Source organism: Geotrypetes seraphini, chromosome 11, assembly GCF_902459505.1.
Source record: "Geotrypetes seraphini chromosome 11, aGeoSer1.1, whole genome shotgun sequence".
Classification (NCBI taxonomy): domain Eukaryota; kingdom Metazoa; phylum Chordata; class Amphibia; order Gymnophiona; family Dermophiidae; genus Geotrypetes; species Geotrypetes seraphini.
In genome coordinates this window covers 8,348,017-8,373,304 of record NC_047094.1, presented here as the reverse complement: position 1 = coordinate 8,373,304, position 25,288 = coordinate 8,348,017, and the positions used below count along the sequence as shown (strand labels likewise).

Sequence of the window (25,288 nt, the reverse complement as noted above, 5' to 3'; positions counted from 1 at the left end):
GATTTCTTTTCCTCTTTTCGTGTGTTTTTTTTTTTTATTTCAAAAAAAAAAAAATTTTTTCTTCCGGCGAGTCGGCCGGGCCGGCCACGTGGCTCAGGCCCAGCTCCTTCGATCTAGTGGCGGAGCTTTTTCGGCCTATGTCCCGGCCAATCACCGGTTTTAAAAAGTGTAGCAAGTGCCAGCGTGCGATTTCGCTGACGGACCCGCATCGACGCTGCCTGCAGTGTCTTGGTCCAGAACATTTCCCGAAATCGTGCCGGCCTTGTTCCACTCTAACAGCGCGAGCGTTTAAGCGGCGCTGCCTGTTGTGGGAGTCGATGTTCAAGATGGAAGCTGCTAAGGAACCTTCAGCTTCGACTTCATCGGCCGCTTCGCCTGTCCATGCGAAACTAGCGAATACTCCTGCTACTCCAGGCCTTTTGAAGCCGGCTTCGTTTACCCCGACTTCGGCCACGAGTTCGACGCCGGTGCCTGTTCCCGTCTCCTCGGCTCAGGTACCGCCTTCCACTATTCCACCGGTGGTCATTAAAGTGCGGAAGGCTATCAAGCAGAAGCACTCGACCACGAAGGAGCGCGAAGACCGTGCAGGAGGGCCCCCTTTCGGTGCGGATCCCTCCATATCGGCTTCGCTGCGGTCCCTGCTGGAAGCTCAGTTCGTCGAGCTCATGCAGACTATGGGACCCAGGTTAATCGCCTCCATCCAGGGTGACCTCCTGGTCCCGATCCCAGGGGGCGGGCCGCCCCCTCCTCGTCGATCGAACTCGTTGCTTGACGAGGAGGAGCGGCGGAGGGCGGCTGGTTCCTCGAGGCGGGCCTCCTTTAGCGATATGCCTCCTTTAGAGCCCATTACGCCTCCGCGCCATCACGGTGCCGTTCCTCCGACTGATAATCGAAGTCCTGGGCATAGTAAATCACAGGAAGAGTTCTTCTGCACTCCATACCAGGCCTGGGCTGCATCGCGTGAGGCGGCCTCCATTCTGCCCCTTCGCTCCACCGCTTCCAGTCCCATACATTCCCTGGAAGCTTCGGGGGACCATGCAAAGTATAGACGTTCCCGCTCTCCCTCCCGGCACCGGGAGGGACATCGATCCAGACACTCATCTCGGCACTCCTCGCGCCATTCTGAGGTTTCACCGCAGAAGAAGCTGCCACGTCTGGGGTACTCCTCATCGGATTTATCTCCCCCGGAGGGGCCGGAGTACGAGGAACCATCTACCTCTTATTCTCCTTGTCGATCCCAAATCTCTCTGGATCTTGAGGCTTCTACTTCCTCCAGTCCGTCTCGAAGGCCCGTACTGGCGGACCAGTTGTCCTTTTCTTCATTCCTCAGGCAAATGGCTGATGACTTGGATGTGACTCTGGACACTGGGTCTCGGTATTCTAAAGAGTATCTCGACACCATGCACTTGCCTAATCCTCCTGCGGAGTCTCTTCGGCTTCCTCTACATAAATTGCTGGATCAAACATTCATGCAATGTTTTGAAACGCCGTACTCCATCCCTGCGGTCCCGATCAAATTGGATGCCAGATACCGCATTGTTCATCACAAAGGGTTTGAGGGCGCTCAACTCTCTCACCAATCCCTGCTGGTCGAATCCTCTCTCATGCGTTCTCATCCCTCCCAAGTCTATGCCTCTGTGCCACCGGGACGAGAAGGGAGAACGATGGATAAGTTCGGTAGGAGGATCTACCAGAATTCTATGATGGCGTCTCGAGTGCTCAATTATAATTTCTTTTTTTCTTCATATTTGGAATTCTTCTTGCTGGTGCTCCGCAAGTTTACTCCTTACATTGATTCTCAGGCTCAGTTCGAGGAAGTGGTAGCCTCCCTTTCCCAGCTACATCTCCAGCTGATGCAGTCCTCGTACGATGCATTCGAACTCTCGGCACGTGCTGCCGCCTGCTCCGTGGCCATGCGTCGATTGGCATGGCTTCGAACGATTGACATGGATCCGAACCTACAAGACAGACTTGCCAATGTGCCTTGTGCGGGCGCCGATCTATTCGACGAGTCTATCGAGACTGTTACCAAGAAACTTTCGGATCATGAAAAGTCTTTTCAATCTATTCTTCGGCCTAAGCCCAAGCCTCAGCAGTCTCGACCTTCTAGACCGCCTTTGATTTATCAGCGGCGCTACACTCCTCGTCAAACTCCTGCTGCGAGACATTCGGCGAAGAGACAGCCTCCCCAGAAAGCTCAGCAGAAGCCTCAGCCGCCGGCTGCACCGAAGGCTACTCAGCCTTTTTGACTCTCTTCCAGGGAGCATAACCAATCTCGTTCTGCATCCCCCTATTTTTCCAATCGGGGGTCGCCTCCATCATTTTTACCATCGATGGGAGGCTATTACCACCGACCTCTGGGTCCTTTCCATCGTAAGAGAAGGATACTCCCTTCATTTCCATCGGATCCCTCCGGACCACCCTCCAAGAGAGTATCCTTCCAACTTGACGCAGACCGCCCTTCTCCTTCAGGAGGCTCAGGCTTTGCTCCAGCTTCGGGCCATCGAGCCGGTCCCGGTGGACCAGCACAACCGGGGGTTTTACTCCCGGTACTTCCTCGTCCCGAAGAAGACGGGCGACCTGCGACCCATTCTGGATCTTCGAGTCCTCAACAAGTTTTTGGTCAAGGAGCGGTTTCGCATGCTGACCCTTGCTTCTCTCTACCCCCTCCTCGAGCGGAACGACTGGTTATGCTCTCTGGATCTCAAGGAGGCCTACACTCACATTCCCATTCATCCGGCCTCCCGCAAGTTCCTCAGATTTTGGGTGGGACATCTGCATCTGCAGTATCGAGTGCTTCCTTTTGGCCTGTCCTCGTCTCCCAGAGTCTTCATGAAGTGTCTGGTGGTGGTGGCCGCTGCACTCCGGAACAGAGGTCTTCAGGTATTTCCCTACCTCGACGACTGGCTCATCAAGGCCCCGTCATCTCCAGAGGTCATTTCAGCGACCTTGACCACGATCTGCTTCCTGCAGAGCCTGGGCTTCGAGATCAACTTCCCCAAATCCCATCTGCAGCCTACCCAGTCCCTTCCCTTCATCGGGGCGGTACTGGACACCATTCAGCTTTGAGCATTCCTTCCTCCGCAGCGCATGGATGCTCTTCTTCATCTCTGCCAGTCTGTATCTTCTCGCCAGTCCATCTCAGCGAGACACATGATGGTCCTCCTGGGCCTCATGGCCTCTACAGTTCATGTGACACCCTTTGCCAGGCTCCATCTCAGAATTCCTCAGTGGACCCTAGCTTCACAATGGACTCAAGTGTCAGACCTGTTGACTCGACACATCATAGTCACTCCTGCTCTTCGGCAGTCTCTACTTTGGTGGATGACCTCTTCAAATCTATCCAGAGGTTTGCTGTTTCACACTCCTCCTCACCAGAAGGTTCTCACAACCGATTCCTCGACCTATGCCTGGGGAGCTCATCTGGATGGGCTTCGCACTCAGGGGTTCTGGACCAGTGCGGACCGCCTCCATCAAATCTATCTTCTGGAGCTCAGAGCCATCTTCTATGCTCTTCAAACTTTTCAACATCTGCTTCACGACATGGTGGTCCTCATCCGCACAGACAACCAGGTCACCATGTATTATGTAAACAAGCAGGGGGGCACGGGATCGGCCTCCCTATGTCAGGAAGCTCTCAGAGTCTGGGATTGGGCGGTTCGCCACAATACCTTCCTCAAAGCTGTCTACATTCAGGGGAAGGACAATGTCTTGGCAGACAACTTGAGTCGTCTCCTCCAGCCTCACGAATGGACTCTCCATTCCAACCCCCTTCATCGGATCTTTGCACAATGGGGGACGCCTCAGATAGACCTCTTTGTGGCTCCCCACAACTTCAAACTGCCTCAGTTTTGCTCCAGGATCTACACTCCTCATCGCCTCGAGGCAGACGCCTTTCTGTTGGATTGGGGGAATCGCTTTCTGTATGCGTTTCCTCCATTTCCTCTCATTCAAAAGACTCTGGTCAAGTTGAAATCAGACCAGGCCACCATGATTCTGATAGCTCCTTGGTGGCCCAGGCAACCTTGGTTCTCCCTTCTACTTCAACTCAGCAGCAGGGAGCCGGTGCTTCTTCCAGTGTTTCCTTCTCTACTTACTCAACATCAAGGATCACTGCTTCATCCCAACCTGCAGTCTCTCCACCTGACAGCTTGGTTCCTCTCAACGTAACCCCTCACCAGTTTTCCCAGGCGGTGAGGGATGTTTTGGAGGCTTCCAGGAAGCCTGCTACTCGACAATGCTACTCCCAGAAGTGGACTATATTTTCTTCCTGGTGTGTGTCCAATGCCAAGGAGCCTCAGTGAGCTTCACTATCCTCTGTGTTGGACTATCTTCTACACCTGTCTCAGTCTGGTCTCAAGTCTACATCTATAAGAGTCCACCTGAGTGCTATTGCGGCTTTCCATCAGCCTCTACAAGGGAAACCTCTATCTGCTCATCCTGTGGTTTCCAGATTTATGAAAGGACTTTTCCATGTTAATCCTCCTCTCAAACCTCCTCCTGTGGTTTGGGATCTCAATGTTGTCCTTTCTCAGCTCATGAAGCCTCCGTTTGAACCTCTCAACAGGGCTCCACTTAAGTATCTTACCTGGAAAGTGGTTTTTCTGGTGGCCCTCACGTCTGCTCGCAGGGTCAGTGAGCTTCAGGCCTTAGTGGCAGATCCACCTTTCACAGTATTCCATCATGACAAGGTGGTCCTTTGCACTCCTCCGAAATTCCTGCCTAAAGTGGTTTCTGAGTTTCATCTAAACCAATCCATTGTACTTCCAGTGTTTTTTCCAAAGCCTCACTCTCATCATGGTGAATCAGCTCTTCACACTCTGGACTGTAAACGTGCTTTGGCTTTCTACCTGGATCGCACCAAACCGCACAGAACTGCTCCTCAACTATTCATCTCCTTTGATCCGAACAAGTTGGGACGACCTGTATCGAAGCGCACCATCTCCAACTGGATGGCGGCTTGTATCTCTTTCTGCTATGCCCAGGCTGGATTATCCCTTCCCTGTAAGGTTACAGTCCATAAGGTCACAGCAATGGCAGCCTCTGTAGCCTTCCTCAGATCGACACCGATTGAGGAGATTTGTAAGGCTGCCACTTGGTCCTCGGTTCATACATTCACCTCTCATTATTGTCTGGATACTTTCTCCAGACGGGATGGACAGTTTGGCCAGTGTTACAAAATTTATTCTCCTAAGTTGCCAACTCTCCCTCCATCCCATTGAGGTTAGCTTGGAGGTCACCCATTAGTGAGAATACCTGCCTGCTTGTCCTGGGATAAAGCAATGTTACTTACCGTAACAGTTGTTATCCAGGGACAGCAGGCAGCTATTCTCACGTCCCACCCACCTCCCCTGGGTTGGCTTCTCGGCTAGCTACCTGAACTGAGGAGACACGCCCGGTCCATCGGGCAGGAAGGCACTGGCGCATGCGCGGTGCGGGTATCTCAAAACTTCTAAGTTTCTTCAAGCAACACATGCTTGTGAGACGTCCATATCGGGGCTCTGTCGGATGACATCACCCATTAGTGAGAATAGCTGCCTGCTGTCCCTGGATAACAACTGTTACGGTAAGTAACATTGCTTTTCTTAATGTGACAAGAGCTGATGAGGCTGCTCGATACTACTGTTGCCTTATTTTATTTAGGAAGTGGGATATTCTGCCTAGATCTAGCAAGGGGCAATGTGTCTTGAGATGCCTGGTGTTTAAATCACAGATTCAAACATCAGACTGGAAAGAAATGTAAGCCAAAAGTGTGCACAGGATTTTCTGGCAGCAGCAATCGGTTCATTGTCATTGTGGTTTTGAATGGTGAAGTAACATTTTGGTCAGTATTTCTGTTTTCATCCTGATTCACTTGGAGTAGCGATAGCCTTTGTTGACCAATGAGCACTGCAAACACACATCAGGTCGATGCATAACCAAAATATGCAAATTAAGTGTTCTTTAAACTGGAGCCATTTTTTTGCATCTGTTTCCAACACATTTGTGTTGGATAGTATATAAAATAAGTTTGTGGTCCTTGCAGACAACCAAACAAGTCATCTCTTGGAATAGAATATGGTATTTAAATGGGTGAAGGAGTGAGGGTTGCCTGTTTAAATTACCAGCATCTCCTTTTTGAATAAGTCATTGTATCTTTTCCAGTTTGCATAGATCTCAGAAAAAGACCTTGATGTACAAAAAGGTGGTCAGCATTTTATAGAAAAGACAGTTGCAGCTGCTATTTGTAGAACAGTTATCTTGGAAAAGCACTTGAGCTAAGCATATTTCTAAAGTTCCAGTACAATTTAAAAAAAATAAATTTTGCTGTCCTTTAAAACTGAATCCAGTCGCTACTGTGCTGTGGAATATGTAGCTGACAGGCTAAATGACTGGGCAAGATGACGAGGCTTTTATTATTCTGTAGTACAGTATGAAAAAAATGTGAATGCCTTGTTTGAACATTTTGTTCAGTCATTTCAATGGGTCCAGGGAATGTTACCCTCCGTCTATCTAGACCAGGGGTGGGCAACTCTGATCCTCGAGGGCCGGAATCCAGTCGGGTTTTCAGGATTTCCCCAATGAATATGCATGAGATCTGTTTGGATGCACTGCTTTCAATGCATAATCATTGAGGAATTCCTGAAAACCCAACTGGATTCTGGCCCTCGAGGACCGGAGTTGCCCACCCCTGATCTAGACTAGGGGTCTCAAAGTCCCTCCATGAGGGCCGCAATCCAGTTGGGTTTTCAGGATTTCCCCAATGAATATGCATGAGATCTATGTGCATGCACTGCTTTCAATGCCTATTCATTGGGGAAATCCTCGAGGACCAGAGTTGCCCACTCCTGATCTAGACCATCTTAACACCCTATGAACTTGCTGGAATCTCTGTCATTTGCTAATAAAAATGTTTGTTGTGGTTGCTGCATGCTTAGGACATATGTAATACATCATGTGTGCTAATGAGGGAACATTATAAAGTCTTCTGTTTCATTTTGAGGCTAAGCTTAAGCAGCCCTAAAATCTACTCGGATAAGTAGTGGGATCAGAAACAGCAAATGGACTCATCCATCTGCCATAATGTGGCTTTGTGTCTTCTTAATTCTACTTCAGAAGTGCCCCATCAGAGGCTAGACAAAGGGATCCTTTTACAAAGCTGCACTAGGGCCTTAACGCTAAATTGCCGCGCATGCAAGCCGCTACCTTTTGAGCAGATGGTAGATTTTTGGCTACTGCACGCTAATCCGGTGCGTGCGCTAAACACTTAGCGCACCTTCGTAAAAGGAGCCCAAAGTGTCTTCTGTGGCCTCAAGAGGGGATAAAAAGACTTCTGTTAAGTGTTAGTATGTCTTAGCTAAAAAAGTTTGACACACTGGATCAGACCAAGGTTGTCCATCCTCGAGGGCCACAATCTAGTCGGGCTTTCAAGATTTCCCTAAACGAATTTGCGTGAGATCTGTTTGCATGCTCTGCTTCTGTTGTATGCAAACAGATCTCATGCATATTCATTGGGGAAATTCTGACAACCCGACTGGATTGCGGCCCTTGAGGAAGGACTTTGACACCTCTGGTTTAGAGTATATTTTGGTTCTAAGTGGCTGTAAAAAAACAACCGTAGTAGGTGGACGCAGCCTGGTGGTGGTAATGAAAGTGCTGCTGTGTTTCATGATAAAGGTAGAAAACAGGGCAACTTCTAAAAGAAGTCTTTTTCCAGGGGAGCTGATGCCTGTCTTTCATGAACGCAATGGGAGATGACAAAAACTGGGTTTTTTGTTGCTTCAACATTAGGAGTAAGAGATTACAAAGCTGCAGTGGCAAATATGACAATTCCTAGGGGCTGCATCATATTTGCCACACTGGCTCCTGTCACCATGGCTTTCTAAAAGAGGCCCTAAGCTTCTGTTTGGGATCATCTCTGCTGTAGCACTTGCTTCCCTATTTAGGGTGCCTGCCTCTTTGCTGTATTACTTCCTATGCCCCTTGTTTTACCCCCCCCCCCCCCGAGTCTCTTGTAAGCCCACTTGCAATTTGTATTAGAGAATGACATGGGGACAAATTTGTCCCCCATAGGAACTCAATTTCCCCATCCTGTCCCATAACTGTAAGCTCTGCCTTAACCACACAAGCCTCAAACAAGTATGATTTTAAAGTATTTGAGGCTTATGCAGATGAGGACAGAGCTTGCAGGGATGGGACAGGGAAAATTTTGTCCCCGTGTCATTCTCTAATTTGTATGTTATGAATGTAACAGGGCTGTGCCTGCCTGGAATGCTGATAACAATCTCTACAGCAGCACCCTATTGTACAGTGTCAAAGAAGGGCAAGGTTAAACTTTTAAAATGTTTTTTTTCTACTGTGACATACAAATAATGAAAAAAGATTCTCATCTGAAGCATTAGCCTTATTATTTATATTTATTTTTGCTAGAGCTGCTGCTGTAATTGGGGAGGGGGGTTGATGATTGAAGTGTAATATGGTTTACATGGCTTAAAAAATTAAATTGCTGGACAGTGATGTATGTATTCTGTGCATAACTCCACTGCTGCTGGATTAATACTTGCTGAGCTGAATGTTTTTGGATTGTTGTACTCTGCATGGGTGTTTGCCTGTCATCTGTGAATGGCATATGCATGCATGCACGCACTAGAATAACTCATGTTAAAATGCTGTAATTTGTGTTTGTCATATGATGAACTGGAGGGATCCTTTTCTGAAAAGAGAGAATTCATCAGCGCTTGTTTTTTACTATAAAATACAGTACACTTAATGCTACAGAAATATGATGACCTATTTAGGGTATTACCTGATTTTCTTTTTTTTTTAATATTTCTTCTCTATTACCCTGTCAAAGGATCATGGAAACAAAGTCAAGTTAAAACCTCTGGCCCATTTTGCTACCTAAATACAGAACTGCACATCTCACATATCCTCACTTTCACCTTTTTGGGCTATGATTTTCTAGATTTAGGTTAATTGAAGCATCTACGACCCTGCCTACAAATCAGAAATATAATTACAATATTTCTATGCAACATCAGTCACTTTGTTCCTTTGCAAAAGTATCAAATTCTGATTTTATAGCATAAAACAGTACAAAACTCTTGTATAGCTCATTCTGTGTACCTTTTTCTGATGCGCTTTCTAAAGCACCAAAAACATCCAGTAGACTGCTGTATAGATCACCTGAGTTTAGGGTGGGGGGGGGTGTTTACTCTACTTCTTGGGACACCCAGCCAATCAGATTTTCAGGATATCCACAAAGAATATGCTTGAGACAGAGTTGCATTGTGGCCATCTTGAAAACCAGACTGGGTTGAGTATCCCTTGGCTTAAGGAGATGATTAAGTCAGTATTTTGACAAAGGCAAAGTTTTGCTACCTTAAAGCAGAAATGTCCCTGGTAACCTGCGAATAAAACAGTGCTTTTCTGGTCATATCTGAAACCTGTTTTTTTTTTTTTTTTTTTTTTAAACACAAGATTCCAAGCTTTATATTATATCCAGTATTACTGGGAAAATAATCTTTAGACTTAGAGTAACAGGCTGTGATGAATTCTCTGCGTATGCTGAAGGATTTTGAGTATTGCACATGTACCGGTAATAGCTTTTGGTATATGCAGATGATTGGTGTAAGGCACAGCCATACCATGGGTATGTACTGTGAAAGCTGTATAGGTATTGGTGCAGAAGACTAATAAACTCGTAACACCAAATTAGAGAAGACACCTTAAAGTTGTCATTGTGTTCCAACATTTTTAAAATGTTGCTTGTATTTTTCAAGAAGTAAACTAATTTTCTCAAACATCTTGTGCTGTGATTAACAATCTGAATTTTACTATAGAAAAAAAAAGCTTTAATTTTTGCACTCCAAATTGTTTGGAAAAAAATAAAAGACTTTATTTGAAGCTGAAAAATTGTTCTCTCGTGCAAATGTGATGAAAATATTTCTCAATGGAAGGTACTGGAAACAATTCTATAGAGGACCCCTTTTTTTGAGCAAATGGCCAAATTAAGTTGGAGACACACATGCGTATGAGTCAAGGCTGTGGAATAAGAGGGCATAGGCTGAAGTTAAGAGATGATAGGCTCAGGACTAATCTAAAGAAATACTTTTTTACAGAAAGGATGGTAGATGCGTGGAACAGTCTCCTGGAAGAGGTGGTGGAGATAAGACTGTGATACTAGGTCTGATTTTTTTTTTTTTAGATGCCATGATGACCTGGCACCTGGAGTTTGTCAAACCCTGGTCTACAACTCATTACTCATGTATTAGATATTAAGATATTTTATTTTGTGCCATCAAAACAGGTAGATAGAACAAAAAAAAGAAACAGTTGTTATGATGTCCAAGTGAGGTACAGAGAGATAAAACCTGATTCTTCATCTACTCTGCTTCTTTGGTGGCTGAAAGCTGTCCCTGAATTGGAAACAAGCAGCAGCATCAGGTCTTGAAGAGTTATAAACAAGATCAAGGCCTAGCTGGCTCCTTCCTAGTCTAGAAGATTTTTTTTTTTTTTTTGGTTTACAGCTCAGGCATGCCTGGGATGGGGAAAGCCCCCGCAAAGACTTCAACTTCCTCCTTGATAGATTTGATTTTGCTTTGATATTTCTCGTCCCAGGCCAGCTTCTCTTTGAATTCCTTCAGTGTGGCTTTGGGATTCATGTCCCTCTGAATCTCCACCGTCAATTCGATTCCTGGATAGAAGATAAGCAAAGGATTCACTCAGCAAGCCTATGCACACTAACCTTTAGCACCATCTGAGAAAGCTATTTGTTCACTGTTCATCCCTTACTGAGCTCAGAAAGGGAAACACTGCATCACTCACTCTTTAAACTAACCATTCTTTAGCACTCTCCAGACCAGTAGAGGTTAATCTTTACAAATGGGTATATATCCAATCATGACCAGCAGGTGGAGACTGAAAACAAAACTGTAGGACAGTATATAATATACTCCCTTCTCTATTTACCTCAGTCTTCTTACAGTCTCCAGCAGGTGTTGATGTGATCTGTACCCATCTCCCTTGGTAGGGCTGTTGGAATTTGTTTAGGGGGTTTATTGTCCCTGTTTTTGGCCAGACGGAGCTTAGACGGGCCCTGTTTGGGGGTTCGTCCGACCTCGGGGGTGTCAAACCCGGCGGGTCTCGAGCGGGGTCCCTCCCCCCACTTCCTCCACCTCCCCACATTTTTCTAGAGGAGCCTCAGCAATAAGCCTTGCCCCCTAAATCAAGCTTTGCTTTGAGAGCCTGTGGAGTCTGTTTTGTAAAAAAAAAAAAAAAAATCCTGAGGTAGTGCTGGTCTGGAGGGTTATTTCCCTTTAAGAAAACTGTATGTATATATCTAATCATGACCAGCAGGTGGAGACTGAAAACAAAACTTTGGGACAGTATATCCTAGCCCCTCCTCTCTATTTCCCTCAGTCTTCTTTCAGTCTCCAGCAGGTGTTGAGTGATCTGTACCCATCTCCCTTGGTAGGGCTGTTGGAATTTGTTTAGGGGGTTTATTGTCCCTGTTTTTAGCCGGACGGAGCTTGGGCGGACTCTGTTTGGGGGTTCGTCCGACCTCGGGGGTGTCAAACCCGGCGGGTCACGAGCGGGGTCCCTCCCCCCACTTCCTCCACCTCCCCACATTTTTTTAGAGGAGCCTCAGCAGTAAGCCTTGCCCCCTAATTCAAGCAAGGCATATTGCTTCGAGAGCCTGTGGAGTCTGTTCTGTAAAAAAAAAAAAAAAAAAATCCTGAGGTAGTGCTGGTCTGAAGGGTTGTTTCCCTTTAAGAAAACTGTATTTTACTGTATTTTTTCATGTAACCGGCACTTTTTTATAGCTAGGTCGCGTATGGAGCAATTGCGCCCTTCTCCGGGGGAGTAGGACACAATTTAGTCCAGCCGCGAGGCACTCGCGGCCGGCCTGAACTCGGCGGTTTGGGTCGGTGAGGTGGTGGAGCTCCGTCGGCAGCGGCTGCAGGCGCCCAGAGCTCCCCGCCGATGGTGCCTCGCAAGTCGGCTTGGAGCAGTGGGGAAGCCCGGTCTTCCACAACCGCCCACGGAGGGATTCCCCGAAGGATTCCTTCTCAGCTGATTTTTTGACAGCTGATGCCGGCTTGCCTGCTTTAGCGGCTGAGACTATTCAGGTCTCTCAGCCGCTTCAGGCTATGGAGGGAGCTTTTTTGGCGGGAAAACCACCATCTTCTCTGTCTGGCCCCTCCATTTTGTCTTCCACCTCAGGTGACCTTCCCCCTGTTTTGACTATGCAGGGGCAAGGTTCTGCTGGGTCCCCTGCTGTGGCAGGGAGTCCCTTGGGACCCTCGGGGGGTTTTTCTCCTGAATTTTTCTTTTCTTTATGCAGAGCCTATTTTCAGGCGGCTGGGGGTCCCGGTTGCGCCCAGGGGGTTTCGGGGGGTGGGTTTTCCTCCGCGCTCCCTGCGGCTTTGCCTCTTTCGTCTGGCGTGACGTCCCCTCCGCCGCCTCCCTTGTCCAAGCGTCCGCGGGTGTCGTGGGACGAGAATTTGTGGTCGGAGGAACGGGTCGGTCTGGAGGAGGACCTGGACCCTTCTGAGGAGTTCCAGGACTCTCTGGAGGGGATGGAAGCTGGCGGCGGGTTGTCGGATTTCCCGTTCTCCAGTGACGAGGCGTCCGTGGTGCGCCTTTTTCAGAAAGATGAGCTGCCTGACCTTATTCAGCAGGTTTCTTCGGTTTTGCGTTTTGAGGACGCGCCGCCGGAGACTCCGCGTGTGGGGGACCCCCTGTTATGGGGGATCCGTTCCGTTTCCCGCTCTTTTCCTATGCATCAGGATAATATTATTCTGGAGCAGTGGAAAACGCCGGAGACGCCGTTTCGGCTGGCGCGCAGCATGGCTCGCCTGTATCCCATTCCGGAAGGGGATTGGGCTACGTTAGCTTCGCCAGTCGTGGATGCGGTGGTCTCGGCAATTTCCAAGCGGCATACCGTGCCTGTTGAGGGCGGTTCTGCCTTGCGGGACTCTGAGGAGCGCAAATTGGAGAGCATCCTTAAGCAAAATTTTCAGGTCTCTGCCTTTGGGGTCCAGGCGGCTATTTGTGGGGGACTGGTCGCTCGCGCCGTGTTTCGGTGGGCGGAGCGGGTCTTGGATCGAGAGTCTGACGACTGGTCTCTGGTGGATCAGGAGGTAGCGAAGATTGAGATGGCGGCCTCATTCCTCTCAGATGCTCTATATGACTTGGTGCGGATCTCGGCTAAGTCTATGGCTTTTGGCGTGGCCGCAAGGCGTGTGTTGTGGCTGCGCGCTTGGGCGGCGGATGCTGCGTCCAAAGCTAAGCTTACTAAATTTCCCTTTCGGGGGTCGTTTTTGTTTGGAGAGGACTTGGATAAGTTGATTCAGACTTTGTCGGACTCGAAAGTTCCCCGTCTGCCGGAGGACCGTGCCCGCCCGGCGTCTCGGGGGGGTGCGGCCCGGGGGCGTTTGCGGGACTTTCGCAAGTATCGCCCTGGGCGTGGGGCTGCTTCTTTCCAGTCTCCGGGATTTTCCCGGGGTCGGTTCTTCCAGCGCATGCAGCCCTTTCGGGGGGGCCCGTCGGGGGGCAGGGAATCCCTCCGCCGGTTCCCCCGCTTCCCGTCCTGCACAATGACGCCTTGCCGGCGCCCCCTTTGGTTCCGGTGGGGGCCCGGCTGCACGAATTTTTCCCCAAATGGGCCGAGATCACGTCCAATCAGTGGGTCCTGGAGGTGGTGCGGGACGGTTATGCCCTGGAGTTCGCCCGCTCTCTGCCGGATTTTTTCCTCGCTTCTCCATGTCAGACTCCGGGGAAGACGCAGGCTTTTCGCCAGACCCTTCAGCGCTTGCTAGATCTCAGGGCAGTTGTTCCGGTGCCCCCTCCGGAGTGGGGCACGGGCAGGTACTCCATTTACTTTGTGGTGCCCAAGAAGGAGGGGACCTTTCGGCCCATCCTCGATTTGAAAGGGGTCAACAGGGCTCTCAAGATTCCCTCTTTCCGTATGGAAACTCTGCGGTCGGTCATTCTGGCGGTTCAGCCGGGGGAGTTTCTCACTTCTCTCGATCTGACGGAGGCCTACTTGCATGTTCCCATTCGGGCCTCTCATCAGCGTTTCCTGCGCTTTGCGATCTTGGGTCGGCACTTTCAGTTCTGTGCGCTTCCCTTTGGGCTGGCCACGGCTCCTCGGACGTTCACCAAGGTGATGGTGGTCGTCGCGGCAGCCTTGCGGTCGGAGGGCATCCTGGTACACCCCTACCTGGACGACTGGTTAATTCGGGCAAAGTCGTTGCAGGGTTACTGCTCGGGTGGTGGAGTTTCTCCGGTCGCTGGGCTGGGTGGTCAACCTTTCCAAGAGTCGGTTGGTCCCGGCTCAGCGTCTGGAGTACCTAGGGGTGCTGTTCGACACCTCCTTGGGGAAGGTCTTCCTCCCAGAGGGCCGGGTGAGCAAATTGCAATCTCAGATTCGCCTGCTTTTGGCGTCCCGGTGTCCTCGGGCGCGAGATTTCCTCCAGGTCTTGGGGTCGATGGCGGCGTCCCTGGACGTGGTGAGGTGGGCGCGGGCCCACATGCGTCCTCTCCAGTATGCTCTGCTCCAGAGGTGGTCTCCCCAGAGGCACGGGATGGATGTTCCGGTCCCCCTGCGAGGCTTGGCGCGCTGCAGTCTGCGTTGGTGGCTCCAGACCCCTCACCTAGTTCAGGGGGTGGGTCTGGATCTCCCGCAGTGGATGGTGCTCCTGACGGATGCGAGTCTCCTGGGTTGGGGGGCTCAGTGTTTGGGTCACTCAGCTCAGGGCACCTGGTCCGCGGAGGAGGCCGCCTGGTCGATCAACGTGTTGGAGACCAGAGCGGTCCGTCTGGCGCTGTTGGCTTTCCACTCCCTGTTGCTGGGCAAGTCGGTCAGAGTGCTGTCGGACAATGCCACGGCGGTGGCTTATGTCAATCGTCAGGGGGGCACCAAGAGCACTCAGGTGGCGCAGGAGGCGGCTCTGCTCATGGTTTGGGCGGAGTCCCCTCTGCTGGACCTCTCGGCCTCTCATATAGCCGGAGTAGAAAATGTTCAGGCAGACTTCCTCAGTCGTCACTTTCTAGATCCAGGAGAGTGGTGTCTCGGCGCCGAGGCGTTTCAGTTGATAGTGCAGGCTTGGGGGCAGCCCCTGATGGACCTGATGGCCACGGGTGGCAACGCCAAAGTGCCCCGCTTCTTCAGTCGTCGCAGGGACGGTCTGGCCGAGGGTCTGGATGCTCTGGTCCAGCAGTGGCCAACGGAGGGGCTGTTGTATGTGTTCCCTCCTTGGCCGCTGGTGGGCAGAGTGCTTCTTCGCATTGTTCACCATCCGGGTTTGGTGGTGCTGGTGGCGCCGGATTGGCCTCGCCGTCCGTGATATGCGGATCTGGTGAGGCACCTGGTAGCGGATCCTCTGCCTCTCTCGGACGACCTTCTGATGGAGGGTCCCATTCCCATGTTCGACCCGTCTCCCTTCTGTCTTACGGCGTGGCTCTTGAAAGGGGTCGCCTTAGCAAGAAGGGATATTCAGACAAGGTGATCTCTACACTGTTGGGGTCCCGGAGGCTTTCTACCTCTCGGGCTTATGTGCGGGTTTGGCGTCTCTTTGAGGAATGGTGTCGGGCGCGGGGAGTGACCTCTTTTCGCGCTTCTCTGCCTAACATTCTGGAGTTCTTGCAGGATGGCCTGGATAGAGGCCTGGCTTGGTCTTCTCTCCGGGTTCATATTGCGGCCCTGTCGGCCTTTCGAGGGTTGGTGTCAGGTCAGCGTTTATCGTCTCTTCCTGATGTGATTCGGTTTTTGCGGGCGGCCAAGTTGCTTAGGCCTCCCCTACGGCCCTCGGTTCCCTCTTGGGATCTTAATCTGGTTCTCTCTGTTTTGGTGCGTCCGCCTTTCGAGCCCTTGGACGACTGTTCTTTGAAGGACCTTACTTTGAAGGCGGTCTTTTTGGTAGCCATTACTTCTGCTAGGCGTGTTTCTGAGCTGCAGGCTTTCTCTTGTAGGGCTCCCTTCTTGGAGTTTTCTAGGTCGTCTTGCGGCCTGTTCCTTCCTTTCTGCCGAAGGTTGTTTCTCCTTTTCATGTCAATCAATCGGTGGTTCTCCCGGTCTTGGGTGGTCGGGAGGGCTCTTCTGAGCAACGGCAGCTGCGCAAGTTGGATGTCGGTCGGGTCCTTCGCTCTTATGTGCAGCGGACCCAGGAATTCCGGAAGTCCGATCATCTCTTTGTCCTCCTGGCGGGTCCTCGTCGGGGAGCGGGCGCTTCTAAGGCTACTATTGCGCGCTGGATCAAGGAGACGATTGCTTCCGCTTATCTTCTGAAACAGCAGCCTGTTCCGGAGTTTCTCAAGGCTCATTCCACTCGGGGTCAGGCGGCTTCTTGGGCTGAGTCGTCGCTCGTGCCTCCAGTGGATATTTGTAAGGCTGCGGTTTGGTCCTCCTTGCATTCCTTTTTCGTCATTATCGGGTTGATGTGCAGGCGCGTCGGGACGCGGTGTTCGGTGAGCGTGTACTGGTATCGGCCCTTCGGGGGTCCCGCCCGTGAGAGGGACTGCTTTGGTACGTCCCATTCGTAAAGTTAACCTCTACTGGTCTGGTGAGTGCTAAAGAAGGAGAAATTAGGTTCTTACCTGCTAATTTACTTTCTTTTAGCTTCTCCAGACCAGTAGAGGTCCCCACCCTGTCTGTTGTTGTTGTTGTTGGGGCTGTTGCGCGGGCAGTTTTTGGTTTTTGCTGCGGGTTCTAGTATTTTTCTAGGGCCGGGGAGAATTGAAGAACAGCGGCTGTGGCTCGGCTGGCTTAGCTGGCGAGCTGTGGGGACATTCTTCCTTCGGGAATTTCTCCTCTGCATTTTCCAACAGCATTTTGGGTATGTTATTTGTTACTCCTTTTGGAGTATTGTTTTTTCTCTCTGTTGTTTTCCAGTTCTTGGTTCTGCTTGGCTATTCGGCAGACTGAGGGAAATAGAGAGGAGGGGCTAGGATATACTGTCCCAAAGTTTTGTTTTCAGTCTCCACCTGCTGGTCATGATTAGATATATACCCATTCGTAAAGTTAACCTCTACTGGTCTGGAGAAGCTAAAAGAAAGTAAATTAGCAGGTAAGAACCTAATTTCTCCTTACTGTATTTTTTCATCTAACCGGCACTTTTTTATAGCTAGGTCGCGTATGGAGCAATGAGCATTTCTAAAGGGAAAAAGTGCTCATTGTGCTCCAGGCGCGAGGCACTCGCGGCCGGCCTGTGCAAGCGGTGTTCAGGCCGGTGCAGTGGAGGAGCTCCGTCGGCAGCGGCTGCAGGCGCCCAGAGCTCCCCGCCGATGGTGCCTCGCGAGTCGGCTGGGAGCAGTGGGGAAGCCCGGTCTTCCCCAACCGCCCACGGAGGGATTCCCCGAGCCGCCGACGGTCGGGTTGTTGGGGATTCCCTCTCAGCTGATGTTTTGACAGCTGATGCCGGCTTGCCTGTTTTAGCGGCTGGGACTGTTCAGGTTTCTCAGCCGCTACAGGCTATGGAGGGAGCATTTTTGGCGGGAAAGTCGCCATCTTCTCAGTCTGGCCCCTCCATTTTGTCTTCCACCTCAGGTGACCTTCCCCCTGTATTGGAAAAACAGGGGCAGGTTTCTGCTGGGTCCCCTGCTGTGGCAGGGAGTCCCTTGGGACCCGCGGGGGGTTTTTCTCCTGATTTCTTTTATTCTTTGTGCAGAGCCTATTTTCAGGCGGCTGGGGGTCCCGGATGCGCGCAGGGGGTTTCGGGGAGTGGGGTTTCCTCCGCGCTCCCTGCGGCTTTGCCTCTCTCGTCTGTTGTGGCGTCCCCTCCTCCTCCTCCCTTGTCCAAGCGTCCGCGGGTGTCGTGGGACGAGGATTTATGGTCGGAGGAGCGTGTCGGTCTGGATGAGGACCTGGACCCTTCTGAGGATTTCCAGGACACTCTCGAGGGGACGGCCGCTGGCGGCGGGTTGTCGGGTTTCCCGTCCTCCGGCGAAGAGGCGTCCGTAGTGCGCCTTTTTCAGAGAGATGAGCTGCTGGAGACTCCGCGTGTGGGGGACCCTCTGCTACGGGGGATCCGTTCCGTTTCCCGCTCTTTTCCTATGCATCAGGATATTCGGGATATCATACTGGAACAGTGGAAAACGCCGGAGGCGCCGTTTCGTTTGGCGCGCAGCATGGCTCGTTTGTATCCCATCCCAGAGGGGGATCGGGCTACTTTAGCATCGCCAGTCGTAGACGCGGTGGTCTCGGCGATTTCTATGCGGCATACCGTGCCTGTTGAGGGCGGTTCTGCCTTGCGGGACTCTGAGGAGCGCAAGTTGGAGAACATCCTTAAGCAAGATTTTCAGGTCTCTGCCTTTGGGGTCCAGGCGGCTATTTGTGGGGGGCTGGTCACTCGCGCCGTGTTTCGGTGGGCTGAGCGTGTCCTGGATCGGGAGTCTGATGACTGGTCTTTGGTGGATCAGGAGGTCGCGAAGATTGAGATGGCTGCCTCGTTCCTCTCAGATGCCTTTATGACTTGGTGCAGATCTCGGCTAAGTCTATGGCCTTTGGCGTGGCCGCGCGGCGTATTTTGTGGCTGCGTGCTTGGTTGGCGGATGCTGCGTCCAAAGCTAAGCTTACTAAATTTCCCTTCCGGGGGTCTTTTTTGTTTGGGGAGGAATTGGTTAAGTTGATTCAGACTCTGACGGACTCAAAGGTGCCCCGTCTGCCTGAGGACCGTGCCCGCCCTGCGTCTCGGGGTGGCGCTGCCCGGGGGCGTTTGCGGGAGTTTCGCAAGTATCGCCCTGGGCGTGGGGCTGCTTCTTTCCCGGCTCTAGGGTTTCCCCGGGGTCGGTTCTTCCAGCGCATGCAGCCCTTTCGGGGGGCAGGGAATCCCTCCGCCGGTTCTCCCGCTTCCCGTCCTGCACAATGACTCCTTGCGGGCGCCCCCTTTGGTTCCGGTGGGGGTCCGGCTGCGCAAATTTTTCCCCAAATGGGCCGAGATCACGTCCGATCAGTGGGTCCTGGAGGTGGTGCGGGACGGTTATGCCCTGGAGTTCGCCCGCTCTCTGCCGGACCTTTTCCTCGCCTCTCCATGTCAGACTCCTTGGAAGACGCAGGCTTTTCTCCAGACCCTTCAGCGCTTGATAGATCTCAAGGCAGTTGTTCCGGTGCCCCCTCCGGAATGGGGCACTGGCAGGTACTCCATTTACTATGTGGTGCCCAAGAAGGAGGGGACCTTTCGGCCCATCCTGGATTTGAAAGGGGTCAACAGGGCTCTCAGGATTCCCTCTTTCCGCATGGAAACTCTGCGGTCGGTCATTCTGGCGGTTCAGCCGGGGGAGTTTCTCACTTCTCTCGATCTGACAGAGGCCTACTTGCATGTTCCCATTCGGGCCTCTCATCAGCGCTTCCTTCGCTTTGCGATCTTGGGTCGGCACTATCAGTTCTGTGCGCTTCCCTTTGGTCTGGCCACGGCTCCCCGGACGTTCACCAAGGTGATGGTGGTCGTCGCGGCAGCCTTGCGGTCGGAGGGCATTCTGGTACACCCCTACCTGGACGACTGGTTGATTCGGGCAAAGTCGTTGCAGGAGAGCTCCCGGGTTACGGCTCGGGTGGTGGAGTTTTTCCGGTCGCTGGGCTGGGTGGTCAACCTTTCCAAGAGTCGGTTGGTCCCGGCTCAGCGTCTGGAGTACCTTGGGGTTCTGTTCGACACCTCCTTGGGGAAGGTCTTCCTTCCAGAGGCCCGGGTGAGCAAATTGCAATCTCAGATTCGCCTGCTTTTGGCGTCCCGGTGTCCTCGGGCGCGAGATTTCCTCCAAGTCTTGGGGTCGATGGCGGCGTCCCTGGACGTGGTGAGGTGGGCGCGGGCCCACATGCGTCCTCTCCAGTATGCTCTGCTCCGGAGGTGGTCTCCCCAGAGGCACGGGCTGGATGTTCCTGTTCCCCTGCGAGGCATGGCGCGCTGCAGTCTGCGTTGGTGGCTCCGGACCCCTCACCTGGTTCAGGGGGTGGGTCTGGATCTTCCGCAGTGGACGGTGCTCCTTACGGATGCGAGTCTCCTCGGTTGGGGGGCTCAGTGTTTGGGTCACTCAGCTCAGGGCACCTGGTCCACGGAGGAGGCCTCCTGGTCGATCAACGTGTTGGAGACCAGAGCGGTCCGTCTGGCACTGTTAGCTTTCCACTCCCTTTTGTTGGGCAAGTCGGTCAGAGTCCTGTCGGACAATGCCATGGCGGTGGCTTATGTCAATCGTCAGGGGGGCACCAAGAGCACTCAGGTGGCACAGGAGGCGGCTCAGCTCATGGTTTGGGCGGAGTCCCATCTTCTGGACCTCTCGGCCTCTCACATAGCCGGGGTAGAAAATGTTCAGGCGGACTTTCTCAGTCGTCACTTCCTGGATCCAGGAGAGTGGTGTCTCGGCGCCGTGGCGTTTCTGATAGTGCAGGCTTGGGGGCAGCCCCTGATGGACCTGATGTCCACGAGTGGCAACGCCAAAGTACCCCGCTTCTTCAGTCGTCGCAGGGACGGTCTGGCCGAGGGTCTGGATGCTCTGGTCCAACGGAGGGGCTGTTGTATGTGTTCCCTCCTTGGCCATTAGTGGGCAGAGTACTTCTTCGCATTGTTCACCATCCGGGTCTGGTAGTTCTGGTGGCTCCGGATTGGCCTTGACGTCCGTGGTATGCGGATCTGGTGAGGCATCTGGTGGCGGATCCTCTTCCTCTGCCTCTCGTAGACGATCTTCTGACGCAGGGTCACATTCCCATGTTCGACCCGTCTCCCTTCTGTCTTACGGCTTGGCTCTTGAAAGGGGTCGCCTTAGTAAGAAGGGATATTCAGATAAGGTGATCTCTACACTCTTGGGGTCCCGGAGGCTTTCTACCTCTCGGGCTTATGTGCGGGTTTGGCGTCTCTTTGAGGGATGGTGCCGGGCGCGGGGAGTGGTCTCTTTTCGCGCTTCCCTGCCTAACATTCTAGAGTTCTTGCAGGATGGCCTGGATAGAGGCCTGGCTTGGTCTTCTCTCCGGGTTCAACTTGCGGCCCTGTCGGCTTTTCGTGGGTTGGTGACAGGTCAGCGTTTGTCGGCCATTCCTGATGTGATTCGCTTTTTGCGGGCGGCCAAGTTGCTCAGGCCTCCCCTACGGCCCTCTGTTCCCTCTTGGGATCTCAATCTGGTTCTCTCTGTGTTGGTGCGCTCGGCGAGTTTCTGAGCTACAGGCTTTCTCTTGTAGGGCTCCCTTCTTGGAATTTTCGAGGGAGCGGGTTGTCTTGCGGCCTGTTCCTTCCTTTCTGCTGAAAGTAGTTTCTCCTTTTCATGTCAATCAATCGGTGGTCCTCCCGGTCTTGGGTAGTCGGGAGGGCTCTTCTGAGCAACGGCAGCTACGCAAGTTGGATGTCGGTCGGGTCCTCCATTCTTATGTGTAGCGGACCCGGGACTTCCGGAAATCCGATCATCTCTTTGTCCTTCTGGCGGGTCCTCGTCGGGGGGGCTGGCGCTTCTAAGGCTACTATTGCGCGCTGGATCAAGGAGACGATTGCTTCCGCTTATCTTCTGAGACAGAAGCTGGTTCCGGAGTTTCTCAAGGCTCATTCCACTAGGGGTCAGGCAGCTTCTTGGGCTGAGTCGTCGCTCGTGCCTCCAGTGGATATTTGTAAGGCTGCGGTTTGGTCCTCCTTGCATTCTTTTGTTCGACATTATCGGGTAGATGTTCAGGCGCGTCGGGACGCGGTGTTCGGTGAGCGTGTTCTGGTATCGGCCCTTCGGGGGTCCCGCCCGTGAGAGGGACTGCTTTGGTACGTCCCATTTGTAAAGATTAACCTCTACTGGTCTGGAGAGTGCTAAAGAAGGAGAAATTAGGTTCTTACCTGCTAATTTACTTTCTTTTAGCTTCTCCAGACCAGTAGAGGTCCCCACCCTGTCTGTTGTTGTTCTTGTTGTTGGGGCTGTTTTCGCGGGCAGTTTTTGTTTTTTGCTGCGGGTTCTAATATTTTTCTAGGGCCGGGGAGAATTGAAGAACAGCGGCTGTGGCTCGGCTGGCTTAGCTGGCGAGCTGTGGGGACATTTTCCTTCGGGTATTTCTCCTCTGCATTTTCCAACAGCACTTGAGTATGTTAGTTGTTACTCCTGTTCGGAGTATTGTTTTCTTCTGTTTTCCAGTTCTTGGTTCTGCTTGGCTATTCGGCAGACTGAGGGAAATAGAGAAGGGAGTATATTATATACTGTCCTACAGTTTTGTTTTCAGTCTCCACCTGCTGGTCATGATTGGATATATACCCATTTGTAAAGATTAACCTCTACTGCTCTGGAGAAGCTAAAAGAAAGTAAATTAGCAGGTAAGAACCTAATTTCTCCTTTTCTATTAACTTCCTTAGGCCCCATAGGAATCCTTTATTTTTTATTTAGGAATCTGCTTCCACATTTTCATGATCTAAGCGGTTTGCAATGTCACTATTAAAAACAGAAAGGAACTCTACAGAACATATTCAGATAGGAAAGATACAAGATATTCTAATAAGTATTCACTACAAAAATAAAAATTACTTTAAAAAATAAAGTAAATTTAGGCAAATTAGAAATTTTAAAATAGAGAAATTAAACTGAGTAAAATAAAGGCTCAATCACATTCAAGGCAACGGCTGGACCTAATGGTAGAAGAGGCAGGAGACTCTGCATGAATATTACGATCCCTTCAGAAATAATAGAACAGACTTTTAAAACAATGCATAAGAGAGATCTCCGTTTCCCCCATTCTTACGTATTGACTCTTAAGAAATGGTGGTACTTAAGTATGGTGATAAACAACCGGGGAACTGTAGTGGTCACAGAACACATCTGTCGGATCAGAACTGAAACTACAGTAGAAGTAGATTTCAGTTGGGTTGCCTTTAGGAAATCTTATTGGTTATCAGGAGTCCATAGTCCTGGGCTGGATTTTCATCGTGATGGTTAATCATTGAACATTACTTTGAGTCTACTATATAAGCCATAAGAAATCTAAAATATATTTAAGAGGGAGAGAGAAACTACACTGCCACTAAATCAGAGCAGTGAAACAGCAATAAATGAATCAGTGGTCTCTTAAGTAGTAAAATAAAAGAATTTAGAGAATGACACAGGGACAAATTTTTCCCTGTTCCTGCAGGAACTGAATTTCCCCATCCCAAGTTTTGTCGCTGTCCCTGCCCTATTCATGTAAGCTCTACCTTAACTGCACAAATCTGGAACACTTATAATTTTAAAGTGTTTGAGGCTTGTGCAGATGAGGATGGAGCTTGCAGGAATGGGGCTGCGACAGGAAAAGAACTTACCGGGATGGGAAAATGAGTTCCTGCGGGATGGGGAAAATTTTGTCCTACACCAGCATTCTTCAATGCAAGGCTTCAGGGTCAGTGGCTGGGCCCATTCCATACTCTGATTCTTCCTCTCTCCTTAACGAATGACACATGGGGATGGCTGAGGGGAGATATGATTGAAGTCTACAAAATCCTGAGTGGAGTAGAATGGGTACAAGTGGATCAATTTTTTACTTCGTCAAAAATTACAAAGACTAGGGGACACTCGATGAAGTTACAGGGAAATACTTTTAAAACCAATAGGAAGAAATTTTTTTTCACTTGGAAAATAGTTAAGCTTTGGAACGCATTGCCAGAGGTTGTGGTAAGAGTGGATAGTGTAGCTGGTTTAAGGGTTTGGACAAGTTCCTGGAGGAAAAGTCCATAGTCTTGCCTTTGCTTGTCCTGGATCGGAAGCATGGAATATTGCTACTCCTTGGGTTTTAGCCAGGTACTAGTGACCTGAATTGGCTACTTGCCTCGATAGACCATTGGTATGACCCAGTAAGGCTATTCTCATGTTTCTTGCGGTTAACCGCGAGGATGGGGACAGACATATTCTGTCCCCGTGTCATTCTCTATATTTGGTAACATCTTACATGTTAGTTATCAAGGTGTGATCAGCATTATCTACACCTATAAACCACCCCAACCTGTGCTAAGCAGTTAGAACAGGAGTTTATGTGCTGGTTGGTTTTAGCATGCAGTATTCAGGCCCTTAAAAGTGTATGCGCATATTTTATGAAATGTGCACGTACACTAACTCCTCCTCTTCTTTCTAAACTAGACCTACACACAGATCTGACAAAAAGCAGACGCACTCTTTCCATTCACATACTTTTTTACACATAGATAAGATTATGCTCTGCTCCAGGTCTTTTGCTGTGTGCAAAACAAGCTTTATAGAACTACCCCTTCAATGCATTAATCTTTTAGTAGGTTACAGAATAATTATGTTTTGTCTCTCACCTCTGTGAATAAAATTTGCCACTCTCCTAAAATCATCCTCTTTAAGTCCTCTGGAAGTTAGAGCTGGGGTACCAAGTCTAAGGCCGCTGGGGCGCAAGGCACTCTTGTCTCCTGTGCAGGTACGGCAATGTAATGGGAACCATTTTAGGAAGGATTGTATACAAAATAAAAAACATACATACATAAATAAGTAAGCAAGTAAGTTGTGTACCTCCGGAGATCCTTGAATGCTTCTCAAATTTAAAAAGACAGCATTAGTATAAGAGAAGAGAGCAAAGACCAGAAGTAACAAGCAGCAAGGCTCATCTTTATTATACAAATCTGACTATTCTTGTTTCTAGTACTACTTGTAACATTAGTGGATCTTCCTTCTGTCTATGCTTGGCTGAAATGTAATCCTATACGGCAGGATTGGATTTTGCTGTGGTTCTTAACCCAGCCAGTCGGGTTTTCAGGATATCCCTAATGAATGTGCACAAGAGAGATCCCATATAATGGAGGAAACAGGCATGTAAACATTTTCAGCAGCAGTATCCCAGAAGTGTGTTAGGAATTCATCTAACTACCTGGCACTAGCTGGATCGTGCCATGGTTAAATCCGGACACAGAAAATGCATTATACCCAACCATGGCAATACTGACAGGGCCTTCCTAAACCTTTTAGCCTAAGGTCCATGCCTAGTTTACCTTTGCCTTAATCCAGCTCTGGAACTAGTTCCCAACAAAATGTGGTTCCTTAGAGTTCCCCCCCCCCCACACACACACACAGCCCCCCCCTACTCAGGCCGTAGCTTACCTTAACATGCTGCAGGCTGCACTGATCACAGGAATGGTGTTGATCTTAGGAATTAACACTGGCACATTGCTCTAAAAACATATGGTGCCAGCCACTGTGCAGCTGTGGCATCCATGCTCTACAGCACTGTATTTCAAACTGCCGCGGCACACCAGTGTACCTCCTTAGATTTCAGGTGTGCCGTGGAACACTGGGGAGGAGGAGAGGTGCCAGCCGCCAGTGCCTCTCCTCTCCAGCCCTTTTCCTTGCAGGTACCTCCCACTGCGATGCAGGG

General features: G+C 50.7%; 2 protein-coding genes across 5 annotated transcripts in view; one reads left to right on the top strand and one right to left on the bottom strand.

The window, feature by feature from the left end:
- The first annotated feature begins 216 nt into the window (after positions 1–216).
- On the top strand, positions 217–6,261 carry LOC117369370. The gene is made up of 3 exons (XM_033963849.1): positions 217–1,884; positions 1,924–1,979; positions 6,154–6,261. The coding sequence occupies exons 1-3, from the start codon at positions 318–320 to the stop codon at positions 6,259–6,261; spliced, it is 1,731 nt and encodes a 576-aa protein (XP_033819740.1). The 5' UTR covers positions 217–317.
- A 2,533-nt stretch (positions 6,262–8,794) lies between these two features.
- SHMT1 (serine hydroxymethyltransferase 1) overlaps positions 8,795–25,288 on the bottom strand; it is a 72,764-nt gene continuing 56,270 nt past the window's right edge. For all 4 annotated transcript variants that reach the window (XM_033914818.1, XM_033914821.1, XM_033914820.1 and 1 more), the window contains exons 11-12: positions 24,219–24,329; positions 8,795–10,675 (exon numbers count right to left, since the gene is read on the bottom strand). In XM_033914818.1, the coding sequence (XP_033770709.1) occupies positions 10,503–10,675; positions 24,219–24,329 (284 nt within the window). In that variant the 3' untranslated portion in view covers positions 8,795–10,502. The remainder of the gene's footprint in view (positions 10,676–24,218; positions 24,330–25,288) is intronic.